Here is a 26416-nt window from a genome sequence, read left to right as displayed (position 1 = left end):
GAATATCCGTATAATCTTGAATACACAGAAAAATGTATCTGTAAAACCATTTAATAAGTACCTTTTGCTGATCCAAAATACTGCCGCCAACATTTCCACGGAATGATTTTCTGTAGGTGGAAATTTATTTCTGGAATTATCATTATCCATAAGCTTTAATAGAATAAGCTTCACACACACAAACTCAAATTCACATACAAAAACAATGGCACAGAAACCCCTTCCTCCATTTTTCAGTGTAAGAATCCCTGGTTGTGTGCAAAGAATATACACCCAGCTGATTTGCAGCAGAACAGATAACAGTGCGTGGCAATTGATGCACAGATCCATTTGGCCTGGGTATATACTGTAATAAATAGGTGAGGTCTTACTGAAAAACCACATTGGTTGTGTAACTTTGCATTTCAGCAATTTTGTGGTTAATATTGGGATGTTTTATTAAAGGGATTCTGTCATCATTTTTATGGTGTCATTTTTATTTCTAAATGACACAGTTTACACTGTAAACAATTCACTTTACCACATACATTTTTATACTGATTTTTTTAGTTGTAATATTGGCAGCCATCTCAGGTTATTTTGCCTGATCTGTGCTTTCAGAAAAAGCCAGCACTTCATGATGGAACTGCTTTCAGACAGGCTTTTTTTCCAACTCAATGTAACCAGAGGTGTTACAGTGGGACTTGGATTTTTACTATTGAGTGCTATTTTCATATCTACCAGGGAACTGTTATCTTGTGTCAGGAAGCTGTTATCCAGTGACCCTCCCATTGGTCTTTTTATAGGCTGTTGGGGGGGGGGTTGGGTTGAGATCACTCCAACTTGCAGTACAGCAGTAAAGAGTAACTGAAGTTTATCAGAGTACAAGTCACATGACCTGAGGGCACCTGGGAAACTAACAACATACTGTATATGTCTGCTGGATCAGCACTATGTTGAAAAAACATGCTTTCCTTTCAAATCTAACATGTGTAAGATATATAATTGATGGATGTACTGTATGTGATCCACCCACCCAAGTCTGCTGCTTTGGACACCTGGGAAAATGAAATAAGATGGTGGTGCGGATGTAGAAGAGGTAAAACTGGAGCAGGATACAAGAATACAATGGCAAGGAAGAGCAGGACAGGCTAGGCTACTAGACAAGGCAGGATTCTCAAGCAAAGTAAGGCCAGTGGATATATTTTCCTTTAAAACTTACTGCCAAGGGTCGTACCTTAAATATTGGCATCTCCCCCCGTGGATCAGTCTTTCCTTGTTGTTTAGAGGGGCTGTATACCTTCTTGTTCAAAATGAGTACAATGAATAGGGCTTTTGATGAACATTGTTTTGTCTGTTTTGTTTTAATCAGAAAAATATATGGCTTATGTTGCTTTTTGAGCAAAACAAGGCAAACTAGGAAACTGTAGGTACTCCATATTTGGTCCTTGGACGGTAGATAATTCACCATTTCACATACTGTATAATCCCCCTGCATAACAGATTTCTGCTTATTTGCGCACTAGTAATCTAATCATCTACCTTGCATCAACCAAATATGGAGTACCTTTAATTTCCTTGTTTAACTCAAATAATAGTAAAAAACTGTTTTTTTCAAAATAATAGGCAAAAAGTATGTTCAGCCTAAGCCCTATTAATTGCACTATGTTGAACAAGGGGGAATCCTGCCCCTTTAAAAAGAGTTGGTTGAGTAGTTTAGAAAAGCATACATCTTTTTTGATGACTGGACACTTTAATTTGTTGCCATTATATTACTCCTCTTCAGGCCTGTTGTAATCTCTTCAAATCAATGATAAACATATAGAAAAAAATTAGAATGATGAGAAGGACCCCCATTGTTTTTTATGCAGCATTTTTCAACAACGTTTTGTGTGCTAGAATTTTACTCTAAAATATAAAAACATAGCTTTGCAAAATACTCTGCACTTTACACAGTAATGCCCAGTGTTCAGAAGTTTGTTCATTTATACAACAGTTTTTACACCACTATATGGAATCCTAAGGGAGTTAATACAATTATATGGCTTTAAATATGGTTTTTCAGCAGGACTGCATTCTTCTCCTGCTTCCTGGAATGTGCTGTACTGAAACAGATGTTATTATTTTTAGGAAAACACATTTTGTCTTCTGTTTATGGAAATAAAACAATGGAGGACTTTTTTTCGGAAATAATTTATTGATACGCTAGTTGTGAAAATTCTGGGATCCAATCCAGAGGCTGACCATGGGAAAGCTGAAGAAACAAACTTTACTATGCCAATATTTATATGGAGCGTATCCAGTTGCTGGACTGTGCTCTGGGTATTTCTGCAGTAAATCTTAGCAGTGTAACAAGTGTTTTCCATACAATAGCTTTAATAAAATCTACAGCAGCTGGCTACATGGAAAGTTCCTGGACGACAGACCTCAGCCCACATGTGATTTTTCTCATACAAAATAAAAATACATGATCACTGAAACAGGTAAAAGTTGAAACAGAAAAAAAAATAGCAATTGAAAAATCATTATTTTTGGTACCGGTATGGGATCTGTTATCCGGAAACCCATTATCCAGAGAGCTCCAAATTACAGGAAGGCCATCTCCCATAGACTCCATTATAGTAAAATTATTCAAATATTGAAAAAGTATTTCCTTTTTCTCTGTAATAATAAAACAGTACCTTTACTTGATCCCAACTTAGATTTAATTAATCCTTATTGGAGGCAAAACAATCCTGTAGGGGGTAATTAATGTTTAACTTATTTTATAGTAACCTTAAGGTATTGAGATCCAAATTACAGAAAGATCCTTTTTCCGGAAAACCCCAAGTCCCAAGCATTCTGTATAACAAGTCCCATTTATGTACATTACTTCAAAGTGATATTTTTAAAGGTAAATTTCTATCTAAATATCTAGATGAGAACCTATAACATAGGTCTGTCTTCATTACGGTTCCATTTTCCACATCTACTAATTTCTGGTGGATATAAGACCGGTGTGTGAAATTTCAGTCCAGATGAATTACTTGTATTATTGTATTATGGAATGCTATGTGCACTTTGGTGTTTCAGGGTGTTCAGCCAATATAAACAAAACAGGAGGTCCAATCAAAAGGACAGAATGCACCTCCATATGCAAAGCTTTTTTGCTGTATACCCAATAAGTATTTAATTAGACCGATCCATCCGTATAAACATCTGTTTAGTATTTATTCTGCATTCATTGTACAGGTATGGGATTTCTTATATGGAAACTCTGAAATATAGGAAGGCCATCTGCCATAGACTCCTTTTTAGTAATATAATATAAACTTTTAAAAATGATTTCATTTTTCTCTTTAATAATAAACAGTACCAGATCACACTAAGATATTATTAATCCTCATTGGATTTAATTAACTGTTAAATTATTTTTTATTAGTCTTGAGACATGGAGATCCAAATTATGGAAAATCTGTTATATGAAAAACCAGAGCATTCTGGATAACAGATCCCATACCTGTATTCCATATATAAATAGCCAAGAGGATGATCTGCTAATGATAGGCATAAGCTAAATATAACAAAGTTTTGGACATAGTGTGGCACTCGGAATCAATTACTCATGCACTTTCATTGGCTATATATATTAAAAAGGGTTAAGAGGCTCAGTCATTTGCTAAGTTGCATTTAAGATTTTTTAGATAACCTGCAATTTTGGATAATGGTGGCTGCGTATGGATATAATATTTCACAATTTGCACTATATAATAAAAGATGTGTGTAACATTTTCTAGGGTGAGCCAGGGATAAGAGGTCCTCATGGATTTCCTGGACCAAGAGGAGTTGGATCACCTGGAAGTAAGGTACACGTTCATATTGATTTTATTTGCATACAGTTCTTCCATACAAGCTTAACATAGGCATTAAAAAAATGTAATCTGTGGATAGAATGATTGCAATATAAAACGGAGCCCAAACAAATTGGCATTTATTGTATCGTTAAATTGCATTTGATTAGCTTTAACTTCTTTGGTGTAGTGTTGCAGTTTTAAACTTTATATCATGAGTTAAGGAGGGCACAATATATAAAAATGATGATTTGATTGAAAGAAACCATTTAAGCCCTTGGAAAGGCTGATGAGTTTTAAGGATTTTGTAAAATGCATAAATAACATTAGAACAGTTTGAAAAAGTATCAATTTTGAGTCTGCTATTTAGTTGGCTGTTTGTGTACTTAAAATGGCAGGGCCTACTTTGAATCTCATTTCATGTCTGAAGATATAAGAAGGTGCATTTAAGATGAGTAAATGTTGGCAATGTACGCCCAAAAAAAATCAAAGACTTAAAATATATGAACTGATTTAATTTCTTCAAAATGTTTAATAGGGCACGGTGGGACAGAAAGGAATACAAGGAGCCTCTGGGCCCCCTGGGTATGGTGTTCCAGGAGCAAAGGTAACAGTTAAAGACACTACAATTAACTAACTCAAATAATACCTAAGAGCTGTTTATTTAAGCCCTTATGCTTAAGCTTGTACAAATTTGTTTATTGCATGCCAGCCTAAAAACCATGAATGGTATAAATAATAAACATATTTATTTTGCCACTCAGATGCAGTTTACCTTATGTTTAAACAAATGTGTGTTTTTCCATAGTAGTTGATGTGGTTACATTCCTTACAATCTTGCTACTGTCACGGTCATTATGCAAAGAACACTTCTGTCCAGGCTCTAGCTGTGCTGTACACCTTTATAAACAATTAGCAGTTTGCAGTAGGAATTGCTCAAAACTTTCAGTCCTCTTCCTTCTGCCGATCTCAGAGATACAGTCTCTCTCTCAAAGGCTGGAGAAGGAGTAAAACAAAAAAAGAAAAACAATAGAAAATAATATATAGGGGCTATTTAATAAACTCGATTTTTCGGGCAAAAACTTGAAATTTTCAAAATTTATTATATCAGAAGCTTCTAAAAGTCCAAATCCAAAAATCCGCCATCTCAAACCTGTCGAGGTCATGTATAAATCAATGGGAGATGTCTAGTGATGGGCAAATTTATTCGGCAGCCGTGAATTTGCGGCAAATTTTCACATTTTGCTGCAGGCGAATAAATTTGCGAATTTGCCGACAAGTAAACTGACACCCATTGACTTTAATGCCTGTCAATTCGCTCGTTTCGCGAATTATGCGGGAAATTCGCTAATTTCGAGGCTAAGTGAAACGGAAATAATTCACCCATCACTAGAGATATCCCTTTACAATTTGATGATATAGTGAATTTAGTGAAAGTACCCCCTCTTGTAAAATATAAGGATATTACAAGTTACCGAGGAGTTTCATGACCATATAAAAACACGAGGCCGTTTATAAGGATATAATTTACAAGATATTCATGGCTTTTGTGTATTATATAGTGATCTATGCTTTGGGTTTTTTTGATAATTGGCGATAAGCCAAAAAAATCGAGGAATTCAGGCATCAAATCGGAAAAATTCACACAATTCGGGTTTTCACCAGATTTTAACGAGTTTTTTCCCTTTTTCAAGTTATTTTACTGATAAATAAGATATAATTGTGGATGGGAGTTTGGTCAAGCTTAGTTTAATACAAATACACTATGGGTGATGCTCCTCTTAACTTTGTTATCAGATGATAGGATGAGAGGGAAGTTAACAGCAAACAAGTCTCATCTTTGAAAGGCACTGGGAGAAAGTAATAGTCTGTGAGTAGAAACTCCTGCTGTATGAATTGGTGAAAAACTTTCACTAATCCTTATACAGCAAAGTTCATAGTCTGTGTGTTTAAAGGGCAACTAAACCCAAAAGTCTGGTGACACACTTCACTTTAAGTAGCACAAGTGGTGATTAAGTTTAAACATAAATACTAAACTATATATTATTTCCCTTTTTTTTTGTTCTACTTCTTTGCCAGCCTTAGGGCACTGATAATTTTTGGTTAATGTGCTCTGCACCTGCCTAAAAACTTATGGAGCACAATGTTAGCAGGTGCAAGGCCACAGGGCAGGCTGTAAGTATAGGCCTCAATTGCAGGCTGCACTCCCTAACTTGAGCATCTGAATAACCCGCAAGTTGGGGGACAGGTAGGTGATGGGAGAAGAACCCTCCGTCTGCCCCTCATGAATTCAACACTGCCCAAAGCAGTACTGTATTTACAGGGCGAAGGTGAACACAGGTCTCTGCACTCTTTTTTTGAGTTCTGAGACCTGCAGCAATTCTTATTTGTGCTGGGCAGGGCCCAAAGTTCAAAAATATGTCCTGTATGTAATACATGAACCCTCTTGTCCTTGGATATACAGGTAATGTAATCAAACTGCCGATTGTAATTAAATGTTCTGTATACTGTAAATAAAATCAGAAGCCAAAACACAAGTGCATAATAACTGGAATTCATGAAACATTATTGTTCTTGTTTATCAAAGTCATTGTGTATGATTTCTATACAGGGAGAACCAGGATATAAGGGATCACCAGGAGCTAAAGGATCAATAGGACATGGCGTTCCAGGCCCTAAGGTAAAAAGATGTGTATAAAATTGAAGGCACTAATGGCGGAATGTTATAAAATAAATTTATGGAACATCTTTACAGAATAGTTACTGTCTAATAAACAAAATGGGGGGAGACTTATGGGTAAATAAACAGCACTTGTTTGTTGTTATAGTCAGGAAAAGAAGGTGTTAGACTATTAGGAATGAGTTTTCAAGTAACTATATACACTGTATTTTAAATAAATATCAATTTTAACAGCATGAGGACTCAATTTGAGTCCTGGCCCATGGATCACTGCTATTAATGAAACCAGGATTCAGGACTAACAACATGCAAACCGTAACAAACAATACCAGCCACAGATTAGTCAGAAGTCAGGGAGAAATGTCCCGGTGAAGGCCAAGAAAAAGTATAGCTAGGAGCCTGAAAGACAAATCTAGATATCAGGCTAGATGTTAGGATAAGGGGCATTTAAAAAAACACGGTCTAGAAACAGGCCACAAGATGTAAAGAATCAATGGACAGAGAGTGAAGGCATTTAAGGAGAACTAAACCCCCGTTAAAGTCCCCGTCCCCTTCCCTCCATTGCCCCCCCGGCTATCTACCTCCATGGTACCTTACTTGAAAAAGTGTCCCTGGCATTAACGTTGACATATTCATGCAGAGTATCACAGCAGAGCTTTTGGGTGCCATCTTCAGTATCTTCAGATTTATCACAGAAGTGAGTGCCGACACATCGTTTTCAGTCATATGCACAGTAGGCACGAATACCAAACTGGTTCCAACAGCACATTTTATGGAAAGCTCCAAAGACTGCTGAAGGCAAATTAAAGGATCCAAAAATACTGAAGATGGAGCCCAAGAGCTCCGCTACGCTACTCTGCATGAATATGCCAACGTTAATGCCAGGGACACTTTTTCAAGTGAGGTACTTTGGAGGGAGAAAGCAGTGAAGGGGTCCAATGGAGGGAAGGGGATGGGGATTTTTGATTAATGGGTGTTTTAACTTTAGGCCGCAACATGGAATCAGCGTAATGATCCAACAAAAAGAGCAGGAGGGAAGGAGTAGCCTATAGTAGTTGTTTATAAGGCTGAGCTTACAATGCCTTCTTTTTCACCATGAGGAGCAGTTGCTGGTCATCTCCAGGTTGCTGTTTCAAGGTGAGGCAGGTCCTGACAGTTACCTTAAAATGCTTAAAGGGGGTTCTAACAACTCATCCAAAATGTACACATTTTAGCTCAAAATAGATATGTGGTAGATACAGTATGTCCATAAACCAAGAACTCTCCTTTACGCTCCTTCACACTCCATTACATTCTAAACAATCTGATACCCTACTCCCACAATGATACTTATTTCTGTCACTGAAATACATTTTTTGCGTCCTACGTGTTTCATTGCTTGGCAATCACCCACAGAAACATTTGCTGAAAAGACCATAGGGCTGTAAAACAGAAGATTCAGCAAAATAAAAAAAGGGCCCATCTGATTAGAAGATAGAGAAGGGGGAACATCTGATTATAACAATGAATATACGTAAACCAAAGACCATTGTAAACACTAGCTTACCCTTTATTGTCTTGTTGTTAAAGGGAAATGAAGGTATCAAAGGGGACTCTGGAATGAAAGGTACCAAAGGTGAAATAGGTAATCCTGGCAACGTTGGAAGAACGGTAAGCAACATATACATTGTAAAAGACAAAAATAATCATATTACTTCTGATAGTTATATGAATGTGACTTTTTGAATATTATGGTAACACAGCTTAGTTGCATGTAATGCATTTGTGCTGTAAATATTACATGAAAGCAACCTAGTGCATACTGAATACCAAAAGGAATAGGCAATAGCTAGGTAAGGGGAAAAGTAGCACATGTTATTTAGTAAACAAATGCACCATTTGGTTACAGAGAATTATATAGAGAGAAAGCCTGGAGAGAGCATTGAACTTTAGATAAACTCTGCAGTGAAGCTGAGAATCCTTTGGGGTAAATCAGGCTCGGACCATTGCAGGTTCATGGATTTGCCCCAGCCTCAGGACTCTTGCAGAATGAGACATTTTCTCCTCTACAATTGCCCTGAATTTGTCTCCACCCTTAATTCCAACCAATTTTCTTTGCCTGCCAATGAAAAGCATTACCACAACATGATACTCACAGTGCCCATCTTCTCGCCATCCTTCCACTAAACCCAGCTTTGCAGAGCATTCTGATTCTAGTTGTCCCATGGATGGTTTCTCAGATGCAGATCCATCAATATCTATGCAAGGCACTGTTTAATAATTGTCATCTCAGCATCTATATCAGGGATCCCCAACCTTTTGAACCCGTGAGCAACATTGAGAAGTAAAAGGAGTTGGGGAGCAACACTATCATGAAAAAGTTTTCTTGGAGTGCCAAATAAGGGCTGTGATTGGCCATTTGGTAGCCCCTATGTTGATTGTCAACCTACATTGAGGCTCTGTTTGGCAGTGCACCTGATTTTTTTTTTAAACCAAAATTTGCCTCCAAGCCTGGAATTCAAAATTAAGCATCTGCTTTGAGGTCACTGGGAGCAACATCCAAGGGGTTGGAGAGCAACATGTTGCTCACAAGCTACTGGTTGGGGACCACTGATCTATATAATAGTATTTTTCTATTTATGAATATATTTTCTTTTTCCTTAGGGACTTAAAGGTGAAAAAGGTGAACTTGGCCTCACGGTAAGTAACTCACTTGTGTCCACTTTTGTTTATAAGATACTATTCAGACTTATTTTTAAACAAAATTATCCTTCTAATTTTTAAGTTAAAATAAAAAACAGAACACATGTTCATCATAATACCTATTTATTTATGTATTGAATGTTGAAAGCTCATGTATTAAACCATGGGTCCCCAACTTTTTTTTACCCATGAGCCACAGTCAAATGTAGAAAGAGTTGGGGAGCAACACAAGCATCCAAAACGTTCCTGGGTTGTTAAATAAAGGCTGTATAATAGACTGGCAGCCTACGGGAGGCTCTGTTTGGCCGTACACCTGTTTTTATGCAATTAAAAATAGCTTCCAAGCCTAGAATTCAAAAATAAGCACCTGCTTTGAGGCAAATGTGAGCAACATCCAAGGGGTTGGATGAGCCACTGGTTGTCATTTGGCATCACAAATCTCCTAAACCTATTAAAGGGCATGTAAAGGCAAAAACATAAAATCCCATTTTTACTTTCTTTAATGAAAAAGAAACCTATCTCCAATATACTTTAATTAAAAAATGAGTACCGTTTTTATAAGAAACCTGACTGTATGCAGTGAAATTCTCCCTTCATTTACTGCTGTGGATAGGAATTATCAGACAGTCCCTAACTGCTGAGCGGGGAAACAATCATACTTATGAACAACAGGGGGAGCCCCCGCCTAACTTCCCAGCCATGCAGAACTCAAGCAGCTTTGTTTATGACGATCCCTAAGCAGCCCAGACCACACTGACCATGTGCACAGTCTTAGTCTTGCAAAGATGTTTAACAAAGTTACAAGATGGTGACCCCCTGTGGCCAACTTTGAAAGCATAAATTATTTGTTTGATTAGGTTTGTGGTGCAGTAAGTTCATGTTTATATTTAGGATACAAAATACAGCATTTTTAGCCTTATTCTATTTTAGACTTGACATGCCCTTTAACCAATAAAAATATGGAATAGGTGCTAAATTACAGCAACAACCATTCAGGAATAAATTCAGAACCGTAAACTACAAGTAAGAAAATCAAATCAAATACTTGATTGGTTGCAATTTGGCACTTCTTGTGTTTCTAAATCAGAGTTTGGTATGAACAGGGAATACAGATACACTACTAGATATACTACTTAAAGTGGTGGTTTACATTTGAGATAACTTTTAGTATGATGTAGAGAGTTATATTCTGAGACAATTTCCAATTGTTTTCTTATTATTTGTGGTTTTTGAGTTATTTTGCTTTCTATTCAGCAGCTCTTCATGCATTTTAAACAATCTGGTTGCTAGGGTGCAGATTCCCCTAGGAAACATGCACTGATTTAAATAAGAGACTGGAATATTAATAGGAGAGGAGCTGAATAGAAAGATGAGGAATACCAAGTAGCAATAGCAATACATTTGTAGCCTTACAGAGCATTTGTTTTTTAGAAAGGAGTTAGCGACCCCCATTTGAAAGCTGCAAAGAATCAGAACAAAAAGGCAAATAACTATAAAACTATAAAAAATGAAAACCAATTGAAAAGTTAGCATTGGCCATTCTATAACTAAAAGTTGCCTTAAAGGTGAACCACCCCTTTAAGATGAGAATGTCAGTATGCATTAATGTCATTTTCATATAAAATAAGGCAGTTGAGTAATAACATCTCCAAAAGATCTAAATATGGAGAGTTACACACGCCTGCATAACGGCACCAGTTAGAGTACTAGGCAAGTGGCTCTTTATTTAGAAGTCCAATGAGCAATTAGATCAGGTGGCACTCTGGATAAAATTAGGAGAAGTTTATTGCAACAATAGGGATAACAACATCGCCTTACGCGTTTCGGGAAACACTCCCTTAATCATAATGCCTATGATTAAGCGAGTGTTTCCCGAAACGCATAAGGCATTGTTGTTAACCCCATTGTTGCAATAAACTTCTCCTAATTTTATCCAGAGTGTCACCTGAACTAATTGCTCATTCGACTTATATCACTGGTGACTGAGCAGAAGGAGCTTCATGGAGCTGATTGGAGGGACACATCGTGGTGGGGTGAGTCTAAAGCAGGCCATTCTCTATTTGTCTTTATGTAGAAGACTAAATCACTTGGAACTGTCTGAGACTAATCAGCATCAATGAGACACATTACTGTAACTGAACACACTTGTGTAACTTATGAGTACGGTAATAATCTGCAATCTACATTATCTCGTGGTATTCAGAGAGAGAGCTATACATATGAACTGGAAACCTTAATAGAAAGAAAATAATAAAAATAAATAAAAGTGGGTCCATATACTGTTCATGAATATAAAGCAATCCTGTGATTCAAAATACATTATTTTATTATCAGTACATAACTGCCTATACAATTTGATCTTATAACTGTATTTATCATGTTACATTGCAGAGCGGTGTGTGTGGTCCCCCTCCCTAATAGCCTTAGCCCTGCACTTTGCTATATGAAGTGGTTCTTGAAGGGATTCTGTCATGATTTTTTTGGTATAGTTTGTAATACTATCTAACACCATGTATATTGCAAGTAATTCATTCTACCATTTAAAATTTTATTTTTGAAACAATAAATGTATTTTTTTTTCAGTTTAGTTAGTTTAGTAATATTGGTGTGTAGGCAGCCTTCTCGGGTTATTGTGCCTGGTCATGTGCTTTCAGAAAGAGACAGAACTTCACAATGGAACTGCTTGCAGATAAGCAAGTGTTTCTCCTACTCCTACTAATTGGGGTAGCTGGACTTGGATTTTTACTTTTGAGTGCCATTCTCATATCTACCGCTAGGTGGGGCATGGGAGCATTTTTAGCTATGCGGGTATCAGGGAGCTGTTATCTTGTGTCAAGAACTGTTTTTTGGTCACATGGCTGGGGGCACCTAGGAAACTGACAAAATGTTTAGCCCTATGTCAGATTTCAAAATTAAATTAAAAAAAAAAAATCTGTTTGCTCTTTAAAAAATGGATTTTAATGCAGGATTCTGCTGGATGAGCATTATTAACTGATGCATTTTGAAAAAAAATATCGTTTCTCATGACAGAATCTCTTTAACCATCTAATGAGCCACCAAGGCATCTATTAATGTGGCCTGCAGACCTATCAGTCGAATGCTGTGCCTGGTTGGCCATGCTATGAAAAACTTGACGGAGATCTAAACCCAAACAATGAACTGGTTAAAACTCACTGAGTACTTCTGGAATAAACATTAGTTGTTAGAGGTTTCTAAGATATTTGCAGTTTTAGACTGCCAATATTAGGCTTTCCTTTCAGCAAAGCCCTCTGATTAAATTCATCAATTGCCCTTCAACCCCTCTCTTAAGTCAACTTGTCATTATCTAACAGCCACTAAAAGTTCACTATACAGAACTCATCTACATCTATCTATCAAATTTCCTTGATTACAGGAACGATTGGAGATAGGGGATATGGTTAAGGTCCCACTAATACTTAGGACTTATGTTGAAAATGAATCTGCCATATATTCCTAAATCCTGTTTTTTGTGCTTAAGTAAAACTCATTTCTATATGCTTATATAGTTTAAGGTGAAGCAATCCTTTAAATGACTTTCTTTTTTTATTATGGGTTTAAATAGCATTATATTGTCATATTTTCTTAGGAATTATTCTTGTTGACATAGAATGTATGGCATTGGTCTTAACAGGTTATGAGTTGTTGCTGTTATGGCCATTACTCCTGTACAACATTCCTTCTCTTCTTGAGCATTGTATATGATATAGATATCAATATTTTCTTTTCCAGAGAGAAGACATAATAAGACTTATAATTGAGATTTGTGGTAAGAAACCTTTTATTTCCTCTCCTGTGAAATTGGGAGGAAAAGGATAACATGTTTGTGCATAGTAATGGACTAATATTTGATCTCCTGAGCATTAGTTAGGCAATGCAAGTTATGCAGCTGTCTCTCAAAGGTTCATAGTATTTGCTATTCATTTGTTCCCTCTCACGGGAGCATTCTAAAGTAGTTTTATATTAATAGAGTCTATAAAGCATTGACTGTTGCACTCAGGCATTTGACAATACACATTTACAGCATTAATTCACCATCCCTTTGCCAGAGTAAGCTATAGGAGCTATAGGAGCTGGTGTTAATATAATATACACACCAGGACCTTGAACATTGTCTGTAATGCATCCTTGTCAACATGTGCTGTAATGCAGGAGATGCTCCTCTAAAAAACTGATACTGCAACTGGAAATTGGATTTATCTATTCTGTAATTGCCACCCAGTGCAGAAGACGCTTATAATACAAAAAAGCTATGACTATCTTGTAAATTATAACCTTATAAACAGTAAGTTCTGATGTCATCAGTTATAAACGGTGAGTAGTGATGTAATCAGTTATAAACAGTGAGTAGTGATGTCATTTCTGTCACATGACTCACTAAAACGTGTGTATTATAATAAATAAAGTACCCCCTGTTGCAAAATATGAGGATATTAGAAGTTACCTCGGAGTTCCATGACCTGTATAAAAACACTCGGTTTCATGGTCATGAAACCCCTCGGTAACTTATAATATCCTTATAATTTACAAGAGGGGGTACTTTATTCACTATATAATACACAAGAGCCATGAATAACCTGTAAATTATATCCTTATAAATGGTGCTTAGTGACACTAATGTTGGTGGTAACATTAGTGTCGCTGATTTGGCAGCGGCTTTGGCCTTTATTGCTGCTACTGAAGCAAGTTACACAGAGGGGCAGATTTATCAAAGGTCGAGGTGAATTTTCGAATGAAAAAAGAAATTGAATTTCAAGCTATTTTTGTGCACTTCGACTAGGGAATAGTCCAAATTCGATTCGAATTTGAAAAAAATTAAATCGAATATCGAAATTTATCATGTACTGTCTCTTTAAAAATTCGACTTCGACCATTCGCCATCTAAAACCTGTCGAATTGCTGTTTTAGCCTATGGGGGACCTCCTAGAACCTATTTGGAGTCAATTGGTGGACTTTAAAATATCAAAGTTTTTTTTGGGGAAAAACTTTGAATCGAATTTGAGCGAAATCGCTATTCCTTCGATTCGTACAATTCGAATTCGGCCGAACATTTACCTCTTCAATCGAAAACTGACCTAATCAACCAAAAAAAACCTTCAACTTATTTTCGGTTAATCTTTTTGAATTCGAATTTCGAAGTTTTTTCAGTTCGAAATTCGACCCTTGAAATATGCCCCAGAATGTCCAGCTGATGGGATGATTAAATCTCAGTTGTGTCACCTATGAGAAGGAGAGATGATTATTGCAGTGAATGCTGGTAATATCAATGCTAATGTTAAAGGGGACCTGTCACCCCAAAAAATTATTCCAAATCCTATTTTCGACAAATTTGTCAAGCAAAACAAACTTTAATTACACTATATAAATTATTTGAATCTTGTTTCCTTCTATCTGGGAATTGATAATTATAGCAAGGAAGCAGGAGCCATTTTGTGGACACTGTTATAGATTAGATCACGTCCCACCAGAGGCTTCAAGAAAGTGGGAAAGCAATGGAATTCTGTGGTGCATCATCTTATGATACCTGCCCATTGGGGGTTATTTATCAAAGGTCGAGTGTTTTTTACCCCCGGATAATTCAAGTTTTTTAGGGTAGTTTTCAGTTAAAACTTGAATTTTTCGGGTTTAAATAAAAAAAACTTGAATTTGTTTTTAGATTTATTATGCCCTAAAGCTGGAAAATGCTTAAACCCAAATATACTCCAGCTAAAACCTGTCAAGGTCATATAGAAATCAATGGAAGAGGTCCCTTGAACTATTTGAAGATGTTCATAGCCGTCTGTAATTTTTTTCCAGTGGTTTTTGTTTAAAAACTTGATAAATTTGAGCAATTCTAGTTTTTTTTTTTCACTGAAAACTCAATCAATTTGAGTATTCGAGTTTTTCACCTTGATTAAATTTTTTTTACATTCAAGTTTTTTCATAAATAAGCAAACATTTGAGTTGTGGGTTTATTCGAGTTATAAAAAAAACTCACAAACTCAACCGTTGATAAATAATCCCCTAAAGGTCTCGTTTTTTTTCCTTTTTTTCCTTTTTTTTTTCAACCCTAGTTTGTTATGAAGGTTTATTTATTTGAAGTCTGACTGCAATGCCTCAATCTTCTTTCCAACAATGGCAACAGTAATGATTATATATAGTGAATAAAGTACCCCCTCTTGTAAAATATAGGGATATTATAAGTTACCGAGGAGTTACATGACCATCGGCCGAGTGTTTTTATATTGGTCATGGAACTCCGAGGTAACTTCTAATATCCTCATATTTTGCAATTGGGGGTACTTTATTTATTATAATACACAAGTTTCAATAAGTCATGTGACAGAAATGACATCAGAACTCACCGTTTATAACTGATGACATCAGAACTCACTGTTTATAAGAATATAATTTACAGGATATTCATGGCTTTTGTGTATTATATGTTATTAACCACCACCTGTAGAGCTGCTGTTGAAGGAAATGTTTTACAATGTGTACAAAATTCATAGAATAGTAAACTGTTTTAAAACGGTTATGTGATCCGTTATACGGAAACCCGTTATCCAGAAAACTACAAATTTCATTTTGTTTTACAGGTTGTGGAACAGACTGCAAAGATACCCCACTCGACCTTGTTTTCATTATTGACAGCTCTGAAAGTGTGGGACCAGAAAACTTTCATATTATTAAACAATTTGTGAACAAGCTCATCGATAAAATATCAAGTGATCAAACGGCTTCTAAAGTGGGAATAATAAACTTCAGCCATAAAGTAGAGGTTGTTGCTCACATAGGTCAATTGACCAAAAAGGAGAACCTCAGGGAAGCCGTCAATCGCATGAATTACTTAGGAGAAGGCACATACACCGCGACTGCAATCAAAAAATCTACGGAATTGTTTTTGCAATCTAGCAGAGATGTGAAAAAAATTGCCATCGTGATCACAGATGGGCAAGCCGATAACCGTGATACGATGCGACTGGACCTTGTTGTAAAGGAAGCCCATTCTATAAATGTGGAAATGTATGTCATCGGGGTGGTTGACACACATGACCCCAACTATGTTCTTTTCCGGAATGAAATGGACTTGATAGCTTCTGACCCAGATGCCGATCACGTGTTCCAGATCAATGACTTTTCAACCCTTTCAGGTAAGATCGTTTGTTGGTCTGAAAAGCAGAAAGGATTGTTAAATGGAACAATATTTTGTCTAAAATAATGGACTTGAAACTCTATTAGTTAATTGTTTGGCAGAGGGTAGAGACCTGCAGGCTAATGCATGACCTGGACCCACTGACCCATATTTTTGCTACCACAGATTACTACCTGAACTGACCCACTGGGGGTTTCCATACATTCATGGTGCAACCCGGAGGTGATGTTTTAGGGAGTTAAAAAAAACTTGTCTGAAACAGAAAATTAACATTTAATTTCTTTTACATTATACAAGGCCCTACACTTCACCCGCCTGACAATTTAAGGTCCCCAAAGGCCACACACACACACAATTGGCAAACCAGGGCTTATCCACCTGAAAATGAGCCCCTTTTGGGAATTCCATGTGTATAGTGCTGGAACTAGACATGGACAAAAAAAGCATCTGCCTTGGGAGAAGTATTCTCTGTTTCTCAATCCTCTTTGTCCCTCTCAAGCCTCTCATTCCTTCTGCATTGATTCTCATTCTTCTCTAGACCTGCTTTTCTTTCCTGCTTTGCATTTCTTTCCTCCTATACCAGCCCCATTAAAAGTCTTTGGAGATGGGGAGAAATAGTGGTGGTGTGTGATTGACCCAATCTCTCTGGTGATGTATGTGTCAATACCCTACTCACTGGAGGTGCTATAAAAATCTCAGGGGAAGAACAGGTAAGTTGCGGGGCTGCATGCAAGTCTCAGTAATATCGTCTTTCTTATACTTCCAGAATCTGCAGGGGCTCCCTGAATCCACTTTGGCACATTTTACTGACTAGTGTCTAATTTTAAGAACAAAATATATTTTATTATCAAGGCATCTCAATGGGTCTGATGTATATATATTTATCATAAGCCTATATTATTAGCAGACACAGCATTCAGCGCAAAAAACGCACGCAAACTTTCACGCTTAACAACGACACAGAACGTGTTTTATGCACTTAAGTCATACCACTCTTGGGGGGAAATTTACTAAAGCGTGAAGTGGCTAACGCTGGCGAAATAACATCATTTCGGTGACTTATTAACGGTCACTAGCGAAGGAGATAGACTCTGGCGCAACTTCGTAATGTAACGCCAGGCAAATTTACTACGTTTTTTATTTTACTGACCGCTACCTCTATCGCCAGACTTGCCTTCGCCACCTCAGACCAGGTGAAGTGCAATAGAGTAGATAGGACTTACTTGAAATTTTGTCCCAAAAAAACGCTGGCGTCTTTTCCTTTTCTTAGGGTGATAGCCTGCAAAAGTGCGCAAATTTTTTTTAGGGTACCCGGCTTCCCCCCTTCATTTCCTTACATATGGCACATAAACTATACACTGGACTCATGTGTAGGGCAATATAACAACTTTATTTTATTTTATTAAGGTCTTGTGTAGTGTAATGTATTTGCTGCAACATCTACATCCATTGTACTTTAAATGCACGCCGTATGCAAATTAGCCAACGCTAGCATAACTTCAAACTGCTGATCGTATTATCACTAGCGCAACTTTGCAAGCGTTCGGTACCCTGTGCGCAACTTTGGATCATTGTGAATTAGCGTTGTACAGGTGAATTTGCGATGTGCGAGATGTGCGCGAAGCCAGTGCTGGCAGATTTTCGGAGGTAAGTAAATTTACTCCTAAGCTGCAAGAGATTCCTTTATCTTTACACCCGACATTGGCCAATTGCTGCCACTTTTTTTTTTTTTTTGCAAGATTTTCTTTATTGAAATTTTACAACCATAGCAATTAGGAAAGAGAGTTAAGAAAAGGGGGGGGGTAGAGATAGAAAATAGGGAAGGAAGAGGAAAGAAGAAGATAGAAAAGAGAAGGGGGGGGAATGGGCTCCCCTATACAGAACATCAAGCAAAGTGCATGTCAGTACCATCCTAGGCATAGGCACGGATAGTGGAATAATGTCACGTTGCCCTCCAGCCCCCCACGGGGATAAGCAACTAGGTATCCACGTCGCTTTCAAGCCAGCCACCCCATATCTTCCCAAACTTGTCTGGGCAGCCTCTGATTAAGTAAGTCAGTTTTTGGCTAGGGAGGACATCATTTATAAGCTTTTTCCAGAAGCCTATTGTCGGGGGTGCAGTTGCTTTCCAGGTCATCAGAATGGCTTTCTTGGCAAAGTGTAGCAGTTGCAGCAGACTCATCCGTTCATAAGAGGTCAGCGATAGTCCTTCAGTAATACCCAACAAACAGAGCTCAGGGGAGCGAACATTAGGAAGTCCAAGCTTAAGTGCACCATAGGCCAAAACCTCTGCCCAAAACCTCTGAATATGAGGACAGTCCCAAAACATATGCATATAATTTCCCTGATCAATATTACATTTGGGGCATACATCTGGAAGTCCAGGGTAGATCCGGGCCAGTCTGTGAGGTGTCAGGTAAATAAGGTTGAGAAACTTAGTGTGAATGTACCTATCTCTGATGGAAATATTTACCTCGGGTATTTGGCTGAGAATATCTTTCCATGAGCCTTCATCCAATTGGGGGAAGTCAGGCTGCCATTTCTGGCAAAAGTGCTGCAGTGGGTCAAAGGCATCTTGGAGAAGAAGGGTATAAAACCAACTAAGCGGTTTCTGGAGGCCAGTGCGTCTCAGATATCTTTCAAGCAAGGACTCTGTCACCTCTGGAGCCCTGTCGGGGAACTGAGTCAGGAGTGCATGGCGTAGTCTGAGGAAACTAAAGAGCATACGGTTCGGCAAGCCAAAATCCTCCTGCAGTAAGGGAAACTGCTTAAACTCCCCAGGCCTAACAATATCTCCAAGGACTTTGATCCCAGCCGCTGCCCAGGCGGCCACATCAGGTAGCAATCTGAGTTGAGGGAGAGCATTATTGCCCCATAAGGGGGACCACCTGGACCACTTGTTCTGTTTCCCATATGGGGACACCACTGCCCTCTGGAATACTGTGCACACTGTTTTCATACAAGGCGTAAGGGAATATATGGAGGAGAGACCTCTATGCAGCTGATTGGCCAACGCTTCAAATGAGGAAATTACTCCTGCCTCGAGGACCACCACCTGATTATTTGGGTTAGGGTTCAGCCACCACCAGGCATAGACTGACTGGCATAAAAATAGAGTAGAAGGTTTGGGAGCGCCAAACCGCCTCTAGCAACTGGGGCCTGAAGGGTCTGCCACTTGATCCTTGGTCGTTGTCCTGCCCATATAAAGCCCCGCATTATACCATCTACCGTTGCAAACCACCTTTTGGGGGGTATAATAGGTGCATTATGAAACGCATACAAAAACTTGGGTAAGAAAATCATTTTTAGTAGATTAACACGCCCCGGGAGAGAGAGTGGCAGAGTCGCCCAGTTCTGCACCTTAAGTTTAAGGGTTCTGACAATTGGAGTCAGATTAAATTCAAGATATAGTGACAAATCCCTATGAATTTCTATGCCCAGATATCTGAAACGAGTCACCCACTGCAGGAGTGGACCATGTCTGGGGTCTTTTTGGGTTTCCGGGTCAATAGGGAACACAAGGGATTTCCCCCAATTCACCCTGAGGCCTGAAAACTCTCCAAGTTGCCCTATCTCCCGTAAGAGCTCAGACAGGGAGTCCCTCGGGTCTGCCAGGTATACCAGCATGTCATCAGCATACAGGGAAATTTTTTCCTCCCAACCCCGCATTTGTAGTCCTTTAATTTGAGTGTTGCCCCTAATTTTGATGGCTAGCGGTTCAATCGCTAGGGCGAAAAGAAGGGGAGATAGTGGGCAGCCCTGTCGGGTACCCCTCGCCAGCTGCAGTTCCTGTGACAGACCCGAGTTTACCCGTAATCTGGCCATAGGGGAATCATAAAGAGCCTTTACCCATGTAATAAAATTCTCCCCAAGGGCAAAACGGGATAGAATTTGCCACAAATAGGGCCACTCAACAGTGTCGAAGGCCTTCTCAGTATCCAGGGACACTACCACTCTCTCGCCCGGGTAATTGCTGCCACTTTAATGATAAAATCCTACCTTGCTAACTGTCTCTGCTGCTGAATGACATCACTTATTACCAAGTTCCGTTATCAAATATAAACTATACTAGTCCAGAGCCACATGGTTGAATCTCTTGGCCCAATGCACAATATAGATAATAATGCTGTATTAGCAAAGTCTTATGGCTTACCTTAAGGAGAAGAACATATATAATCACTGGGGGATGTAAAAAGTTAGGCACCCCCTAGTAATTACAATCTCTTAACCTGGACCAGCGTTCTTGTTCTCTGAAAACTGCACAGGCCTGGGGGTTCTTATGTAGGAGCACCATGTTGCAACTTCTTCCATGTAATTGTTCTTCCCTGTGGCCTTGTGCCCTACATTCATGCTCAGTAGAGTAGAAATATATTTTTTGAGCAAGCAGGAGAACTGGCCTGGCATCTCAGGCAAGCGTTATAATCAATGGGGGTGCCTAACATTTTTGGCACCCCTTAAGCTTTCATTCTCCTTCAAGATGCCCTATAAATGTATACAAATATACACATATATATCTTTATCTTTCAGAACTTGAAAACAAATTGTTCCAAAAAATCTGCACGAAAGGTAGTCACCCATGGCTTGAAACCTTTCGAAGAATAGATATTGGTGCAACTGTTCCACCTGCTGTGGTTACGGAACTTTATCAGGTGAGTATTCTTGTTTTCTAATGCATAATATGTATGTGATTGAGTTACCAGAAGGCTTGTACTGTCAGCTGCTTGGGTCAGTAGTTTCCATTTTACCCTGAAGCGCAGTAGAAGCCACCGTAAGGAATGGCAGAGCAACTGATGAGGTGTATGAAACTGGCAGCTGCCATTTTTATGTATTACTTATGGACTGGTATGGACTTTAGAGAGGTAGAAAGGATACTAATTATCTATTTTTAGAGTTGGTTGTGGGTCATTTTAATTGTTGTTGTCAACATTGCTTGTTATTGTGATCCATGCCAGGCTAGATTTAGCCATACAATCCCTGCAGACTTTCAGAATTGGTGTTTTATTAAAAGTAAAATCATCCCATCCCACATTCTGTATTGTGCCTGCTACTTCTGTACGTTCCTGAAAAACTGGATCCACCAGCTTACATGTACATGACCAGACATGGGATCAGAGGAGACAGAAGGCTCCTTTAGATGAGGAACACCTAATATTACCTGCCTGCTTAATGAACACTTGGCAACAATTAAAACATAATCTTTATAAATAAGTCACCTTAACTTCTACCTCCATGCTTTGTACTGTGTCCAGGAACCATGGTAAATATTTCTTCTCCTACAGATTGACAGAGAGCAAGATGTTAATTATTACCCACAGAGTACACAGCCACCTGCCAAAGATCGAAAAGTAACACCAGCCATACAGAATATTCCAGCGTTCAGACCTACCCAAAAGCCAGAAGCTTTAGAAGTTGTGAAACCTGCTGGCGCACCTAGCACCCAAACAGTAGCACAGGACATCAGACACGAGCAAGGTACATTTTTCCTTGGGGCAGTGGATTTGTCATCCATGATTTTTTTTTAATGCGGCTGCGGGCGACAAAGCTCCCAAAAATGCCCCTCCGTTGCCAATAATTGAAATCGCTGGCGGTATGTCCAGCTTTGGGCGATTTTATCAATATATTGGGCAGCGATTTCAATTATTGCAAAATTTGTCCCCGCAGTTGCGCATAAAAAAACGGGGACGACAAATATTTCAGTGTACGACTGCTTTTAAAAACAAGGAGGATGAAATAATATACATTTTTAGGGCATTGAAATGTGTATGTTCCAAAAAGTAGTGAATGAATGACTATGCACTTACCATTATCATGAGCATTTTATCATTCAAGGGCTAAAACTGAGGGCTCAGAGTAAATGCACTTTATGCTACAGTAAAATCAACTGTGTTCTTCATATATTCTGCTCTAACAAATTAAGAGGCCCATTTATCAAAGGTTGAATTTCCAAGTCATGTGAATTTTTTTTAATTTGAATATACTCACAATTCAACTGGGAGGTTAAGAAAAAAATTGAATGTCTAATATTCAATCGAATGGTTCAGACCCGAAAATTCTAGTACGAATCGAGTTTTTCTCGAATATCAGGAGGGCTATTAACATCTCCAAATGGCTCAACGGACCTCTACCATTGACTTGTAAATTAACTTTGCAGGTTTTAGGTGGCGAATATTCGAATTAGGAATGCTCAAATTGTAATAAATCTCGCATTCTAATGTACATTCAAATAGGGAGATTCACATTACAATTCATATTCAAATTTACTATTCGACTCTTGATAAATCTGCCCTTATACTTAGTTAAGTGTTTCCTAAGGCTTAGGTTAGGGTTGTTACCTTTTCTTCAGGGCAATATCGGCAGGCGGATAAAGGGGTTAGAGGATGATGTATAGGGAGAGGGGTGAGGCCAGGAGGAGCAGAGCTATGACACAAAAAGTAGACATCGATATTTGAGACAATTTACAATTGGTCTTTATTTTTGTGTGTTTTTTTATATAGCTTTATGTTCAGCAGCTCTCCTGTCTGGTTGTTAGGGTCTAAATTACCATCAAAATCATGCTGTGGTTTGAAAAAGACACTGGAACATGAAAAGGAGAGTTAATGAAAAGAAAACTATTACTAAGATGGCAAATAACTATAATAGGGATGCACCGAATCCACTATTTTGGATTCGGCCGAACCCCTGAATCCTTCACAAAGGATTCGGCTGAATACGGAACCGAATCGGAATCCTAATTTGCATATGAAAATTAGGGGTGGGAAGGGGGAAACATTTTTTACTTCCTTGTTTTGGGACAAAACGTGATTTCCATCTCTGCCCCTAATTTGCATATGCAAATTAGGATTTGGATTCCGTTTGGCCGGACAGAAGGATTCGGCCGAATCCGAAATCCTGCTGAAAAAGGCTGAATCCTGGCCGAATCCTGAACCGAATCCTGGATTCAGTGCATCCTTAAACTTTAAGGATAAAAAATGAAGACCAATTGAAAAGATGCTGAGAATTAGCCATTCTATAACATACTAAAAGTTATCCTAGGCATGGGCCCATGGGCGCCTATAGACAAAACAAAGCCCAGCATGTTTTCTTAAGTCTGGTGGAAAAATTATGATCAGCATGTACCATATTAGGCATATAACTGTCATTTTAGATCTGATTCCATTTTAAGCACAGCAATGGCTGTCACTATTAACTTCCAATGCCTTTGTCACCACTTAGATGCAAGGTGCCTAGAGGATATGATGCCAGGACCATGTCGCTCCTATGTCGTCAAGTGGTATTATGACAAACTGGCAGACTCCTGCGCCCGCTTCTGGTACGGTGGCTGTGAAGGAAACAACAATCGCTTCGAGGCAGAGAAGGACTGCCAGGCTGCTTGTATGATACTATAAGCTATCCCTGTGTGTAATTGTTTATACCTCATATAGAACATTTTTTTCAGATACTGTATGTACTGTATAAGCTAATTTATGATAAGAAAGGGAAACCCTCCCAATATTTAATTACTTACTAATGTTAGTGTGTGTAGGCAGATGGGTGGGCAGTGCAGGTAATAGTAAGGTGCAGTTGTTCAGTACAGACACACCTTGCATATAAACACTCGCAAACTGGCAACAGCAAAATCTCAATTTATATGCACAAAGGCAAATGAATACTTATCCAGATTATCCATCAAGTCTCGCGTTCTTTTCCTGTTATTGTAAAAGGTAGGGATGCACCTAACCCTTTCATTCATTTCGGATACGCCTGAATCCTTCTCACTGTATCTGTCCAAATACTGAACCGAATCTGAACCCTTGGTGCGGGCGGACATTGTGCACGGTGCACCAAATTTGTGAATTGGATTCGGTTGACTCCTGGATTTGGTGCATCCTTAGTAAAAGGCATTTGAGCTGTAGCTGTTCCCACCCCTTGTTAATCTGGTTATCAGGCTATATCAATAGCATGTCCATTAAGTAGATAGACAATGCTAGATTAAAGCACACCTGCCAGCTGTCCCGCTGTTCTTGCCTTAGGGCTGAATATTAGGTTGCAAAAGGAAAGGGATTTACCAAAATCCTAGTGCAGTTCTATGCATATCAGTCACATATGTCACAATTATTAATTAGAGAATGTTGGTGGGTATGGATTAAAGACAGAGATCAGAGGGATCATTTATCGCTCATAAGGCAGGTGCAAGCCGCCATGTTTATATTACTTTGCACCCTGGCTATTGGGTGCTCACAGATGCAGGTGCTTGTGCATTAGAATGTCTTCAGGAACACTGTATTCATGAGGGACAGGCAGGGTGAGGTGTGTGTGAGCCCTCCAGGCACATAACATACAAGTCATTCAGGTGCACAAATTAAGGAAGGCCAAAGAATCCCTGTACTTACCGCTTGTCTTATGTCAGGTGATAACAGGGATGCAGTTTGCCTCTTGCCAGGGCATGGTTGTGTCCAGGTAGATTCTATTCACTAAAAATCCTTTTGTCCAAATATTCTCCTTGCACTTCCACACAGCTTCGGACTGGAGCATTGGTGACCCACGGGCTGCATCATATAGAGCCTTTCTGGCAGCCACCAGGGCCCCTTGCTACCCCCCCCCCCACCACCACCAATCAGGGAACAGACCTGGGCCAACAGGGGCCCAATGGGTTTTTTCCCTGTGTCTGACCCAGATTCCACATAGTTGTACACCCTGCCTTTCTATTGAATAGCACCCAAGTGCAACTATTGATGCTGGGGAACTCTGGATTTATTACCACCCACCCTGGTAATATTGATAATTCCAGGGTTCCTACAGTGGGCTGCACCAACAGGAGCCACAGACTTGTACCAGTAAATCAGACACTAATGATTCTTCCCACATTGCAACTGGGTTTCTATTGATGCATCATGTGCAATTACAGTAGACACAACTGGGTGCGCGCCCATAATTAAGCTGGAATTCTGGTTTATGGGAAAAAAAACATGGAGCTTTGCATCAGGGAATAGCACTTTCCATGCAGCACTGCAGTTGTAAACGAGGCTTTATATCTTGCACATATCTGGGTTTATAAACATCACATTATGCAATATTTCCCAGTTTGCTCAATGTCTGTACAATTTAGAAAGAGCAGGATTCTAAACAAAGTGCTAACAGTGTAATAAAAAGGCTGGTGCTGCACTGTGCGGAGCTATTAAACCTGCTCACCGGGCCTTTGCTTTCCTGTGTGACTGGGTGTGTCCCATACACAAGAGACGTTTCTGCATATACACGTATATGTTATGCTCCTGGATAGTGCCACTCCTACTACAATGAGATGTAGAAACCGAGCCAGTTTATAATCTTATGGGTGCTACTATACATCTTGTTGTGGAGAGAAAACAATATCAGTGTTAACAGCTAAACTGTTTCTTCATTATGCTGTTGCTTTTCTTTTTCCAGTGAACCTTGATCTGTAATCCTTACTCTGCTGTTTCACTAGCCCTTCTGCCTCGTGTTTTGCCCTGAAACTTTAATGTATCTGTTTACTTTGCAGTATTTGTGTTGCACAAACGCTTTGTTTCCTCTCTCTGATCTAAGCGCGTGTTCCGCTGCTGCAATTTTGTATTGGATTTGTGGTCATACAGGAAAGGTGGAGGCACAGCATGTCTCTGTATGAAATGGGCAAATGTAATCTTTTTCATTGTAATGTTTTAAAATACTTCAATTTACTAATTTGTGTTTATTTCCATGATGATTGATGTAATTGGACACACGGTTGTACCAATTCCACACACCTCCAACGTACTTGCTCCACACACGCCATATCAGCGAAAGGCCTCGGGTGTCTATATGGTAAAAAAACCCAAAAACCCTCCCTCTTCCTAACCTAGGGGCAGATTTATTAAAGGGCGAAGTGACTAATGCTGGCAACGATTCGTAACTTCGCTAGCGAAAGAGACAGACTCTATCGCCAGGCGAATGGACGTCACTCCGCAAATTCACTAAGATGTGGATTTTACTGAACGTTACCTCTTTCGCCAGACTTACCTTCGCCACCTCAGACCAGGGTGAAGTGCACTGATCTTCCTCATTCTTCTGTTACTTACATCATATTCTTTAGTGGAAAAAGTTTCTAAGTCCCAAATAACA

General features: G+C 38.9%; 1 protein-coding gene and 1 long non-coding RNA gene across 2 annotated transcripts in view; one reads left to right on the top strand and one right to left on the bottom strand.

Annotated features, from left to right (window-relative positions):
- Positions 1 to 25995, top strand: part of LOC108718482 (collagen alpha-1(XXVIII) chain) — a 65173-nt gene extending 39178 nt beyond the window's left edge. The window contains exons 26-35 of the mRNA XM_041565910.1: positions 3756 to 3824; positions 4348 to 4416; positions 6421 to 6489; positions 8059 to 8139; positions 9133 to 9168; positions 12922 to 12958; positions 15768 to 16322; positions 20852 to 20973; positions 21604 to 21796; positions 23537 to 25995. Of these exons, the coding sequence (XP_041421844.1) occupies positions 3756 to 3824; positions 4348 to 4416; positions 6421 to 6489; positions 8059 to 8139; positions 9133 to 9168; positions 12922 to 12958; positions 15768 to 16322; positions 20852 to 20973; positions 21604 to 21796; positions 23537 to 23709 (1404 nt within the window). The 3' untranslated portion in view covers positions 23710 to 25995. The remainder of the gene's footprint in view (positions 1 to 3755; positions 3825 to 4347; positions 4417 to 6420; positions 6490 to 8058; positions 8140 to 9132; positions 9169 to 12921; positions 12959 to 15767; positions 16323 to 20851; positions 20974 to 21603; positions 21797 to 23536) is intronic.
- LOC121394542 lies at positions 16228 to 24824 on the bottom strand. Its single transcript, XR_005961760.1, has 3 exons — positions 24694 to 24824; positions 21538 to 21597; positions 16228 to 16340 (listed from the first exon to the last, which is right to left on the bottom strand). It is a non-coding gene; the product is annotated as an uncharacterized LOC121394542 (long non-coding RNA).
- Positions 25996 to 26416: the final 421 nt, after the last annotated feature.

The sequence above is a fragment of the Xenopus laevis genome, chromosome 6L (assembly GCF_017654675.1).
Source record: "Xenopus laevis strain J_2021 chromosome 6L, Xenopus_laevis_v10.1, whole genome shotgun sequence".
NCBI classification, from domain to species: Eukaryota; Metazoa; Chordata; class Amphibia; order Anura; family Pipidae; genus Xenopus; species Xenopus laevis.
Note: the sequence above shows the minus strand (reverse complement) of the source record. Positions and strands in the feature narration are given on the sequence as shown.